Raw genomic sequence first — 2,788 nt, 5'->3', positions numbered from 1 at the left:
TAATAATACATCGTGTAGCATAGCTCTCAACAAATGTAGTCCTGTAAAAATAAATGAATAAAGAAATTGTGTAATAAAATGCCTCTGGCGGGACTCGAACCTGCGACCTCTCGCTGTCATATATATATATATATATACGACTATATATATATACGACTATATACTACCATAGGGGGAAACCTTAACAATGGAGAGGGTTAGAAATAATACCTTAAGGCGAAAATACTGCCGCTAAGGGGATATTTTAACGACGTTAATGCGAAATGTAGACAAAGGATTTTTCACCCTGTAGAATGCGAAACTTCAAAATAAAAATTACTACCAATGGAATCAGCATAAGATGTTATGTAAATTTAATCGTTCAAACGTAGAAAGGATGATAAATGAAACGGTGAAAAATGGTATAACAGTAGTACAGTAGTAACGGGATAATGACGAGACGTATATCGAATACGAGAAGAACAAAGTCAACGAGTATGAGTACGTGATTCACAAAGTTTTGTAGACATTTCAATTAAAGATTTCGCAACTCTACAGATTCTAGATAGCAAGGCAGGCTAAATTAAGTACGAGAAACTTTACGTACACTTCTTTCCAAATGCCGCCTGGTTACCTTTGTTATACGTCAGCGTTATGACGCCCTCTATAAATCTGATTAATTAGGGCATTACATCCCGGCCCCTTAATTGTGAAACAATTATTCAAATTAAAGATGCATTAACTTCAAGAATAACAAAATTCAATTTCGATCTTGATCCGTTTCCAAAAGCAAGCGCAGTTTAGATATCAGTCTCTTCAACACAGAATGTTGAGTCTTAACAGAACAGGATCTCACAAAACCACTGCTGTCTGCATTGACTTCTACTATTCTCCCAAGTAGCCAACTGTTTCTTGGTAGCGATTCGTCCATTACAAGCACAATATCTCCACATGTGAGATTTCTTTTCGGGTCGCACCATTTCTGCCTTTTCTGCAACATAGGCAAATATTCTTTGCGCCATCTAGCCCAGAAAAGATTTGCCAAGTATTGAACCTGTCGCCAGCGCCTTCGGGAATAAGCATCATTCCTGTCAAATATTCCCGGAGGCATTGATGCCTTTTCTCTCAATGTCAGTAGCATACTAGGAGTTAACGGTTGTAGGTCATTGGGATCTGAAGATATTGTAGATATTGGCCGATTATTGATAATACTTTCAACTTCGCAAAACAGAGTACAGATTCCTTCATAATCTAGTTTCAAACATTGTTCTTGTAGTACTCCATTAATGACCTTGCGCACCGTTCTGATAAGTCTTTCCCACACCCCACCAAAGTGGGATGTGGCTGGTGGGTTGAACTCCCAACGGATACCCATCTGCTTCAACCACTCAGGAATTTCACTGTCATTCAAGGCGTTCACTACGTCTCTCAATTCTCTTTCGGCACCTATAAAATTGGTGCCATTGTCTGTCCTTAATGAGGAAATAATACCTCTCCTGCAGATAAATCTGCGTATAGCATTCAAGCATTAGTCAGTGTTTGCTGTCTGAACAATCTCCAAATGTAAGGCTCTTGTAGCCAGGCAAAATTAAACAGCAGTCCATATCTTTTGACCATGCTTCGACCTTGTTTGATCTCAAAGGGTCCAAACATATCAAGACCTGTGTTATCGAATACAGGTTTATCGCTCATCAACCGTTCAGTAGGCAATGTTGCCATTTTTTGATGAGAAGCTTTAGTGTTGTACCTTCTGCAAACAACACATTTACTGACAACATTCTTAATCAGCGCACCAATGCCAAGTACCCAATACCTTTGCCACAAGTCCATTAGTATAGCACCTCTACCCATGTGCCCAACACTCTTATGAGCTTCGAGGACGAGCAGCTTGGCTACTTCCGACCTCTTTGGGACGAATACTTGGTGCTTCTTTTCTTCAGGGAGGGCTGCCCGTCTTAGCCTTCCTCCAACTGTAATAAAATCGTCCATCAACATGGCTATTCCTCATCACTTTGGCAGTGGCTTCAAAGTCACCAAGTTTTAATACTTTCAACTCTTGTTCGAAGTATCTTTGTTGTTCATGAGCCAACATCATCTTCTCTGCAGTTTTCAGATGTTCCAATGTTGGACGAATGCAAGCCCCGTTTTTCCGTAGTCTCTCTATAGCCACAAGCACCCAGCCTACAATCCTCTTTAACTTGCTATAGGCAGAGTATTTAGTAATCAGGTCATCTAGAAAACAACATTGACCTGTTTCGGCTACTATTGCATTTGACACCCTCTTTAGTTCTGGATCATCTTCATCAATGCAAAGTAAGAGTATAATCTCCTGTAGATTTTGCCACTGTTGGACTGGTTGAGGTACTCAGGACCATTTTCCATCTTGTGTTTCTTAAGAAGTCCTCAATTTTCTGACCTCTCGAAGCTTCGTCGGCAGGATTGTTGCTTGTTCTAACATACATCCACTGAGATGGCTTTGAAAGGTTAAGGATAACTTGACAATAGCTGGCAATGTTTAAGTGCTATCGATGGGTGGAGGTTGTATGGAGTGTTGTTATGTGTATTGAGCATAAAGAAAAACATTTAAAATTAGAGTTAGTTGTATGCATCATCATAGACCTTTTTTGTTATGTTCACTTAACAGTTAAGAAAGGTGTGATGTCGTGTACAGTGATATTAATGGAAATATGGTTGTTGTAATGTTTGTTGTATACGTAACTTTTTTAAATATTTTGTACTGTAATTATGAAGATATTCATGTAGAGGTTCAAGATATAAGTAGACAGTTTGGTGAGTGAATGCTGGGTTC

General features: G+C 39.2%; 1 protein-coding gene across 1 annotated transcript; it reads right to left on the bottom strand.

Moving 5' to 3' along the window:
* Nucleotides 1-1,500: 1,500 nt before the first annotated feature.
* LOC117125457 lies at nt 1,501-1,974 on the bottom strand. Its single transcript, XM_033271957.1, has one exon. It carries the CDS (start codon nt 1,972-1,974, stop codon nt 1,501-1,503), a length of 474 nt encoding a protein of 157 aa, XP_033127848.1.
* Between the last annotated feature and the right edge of the window lie 814 nt (nt 1,975-2,788).

Source organism: Anneissia japonica, unplaced genomic scaffold (assembly GCF_011630105.1).
Source record: "Anneissia japonica isolate Jap-2015-1 unplaced genomic scaffold, ASM1163010v1 scaffold1467_len401143_cov160, whole genome shotgun sequence".
NCBI lineage: Eukaryota > Metazoa > Echinodermata > Crinoidea > Comatulida > Comatulidae > Anneissia > Anneissia japonica.
Note: the sequence above shows the minus strand (reverse complement) of the source record. Positions and strands in the feature narration are given on the sequence as shown.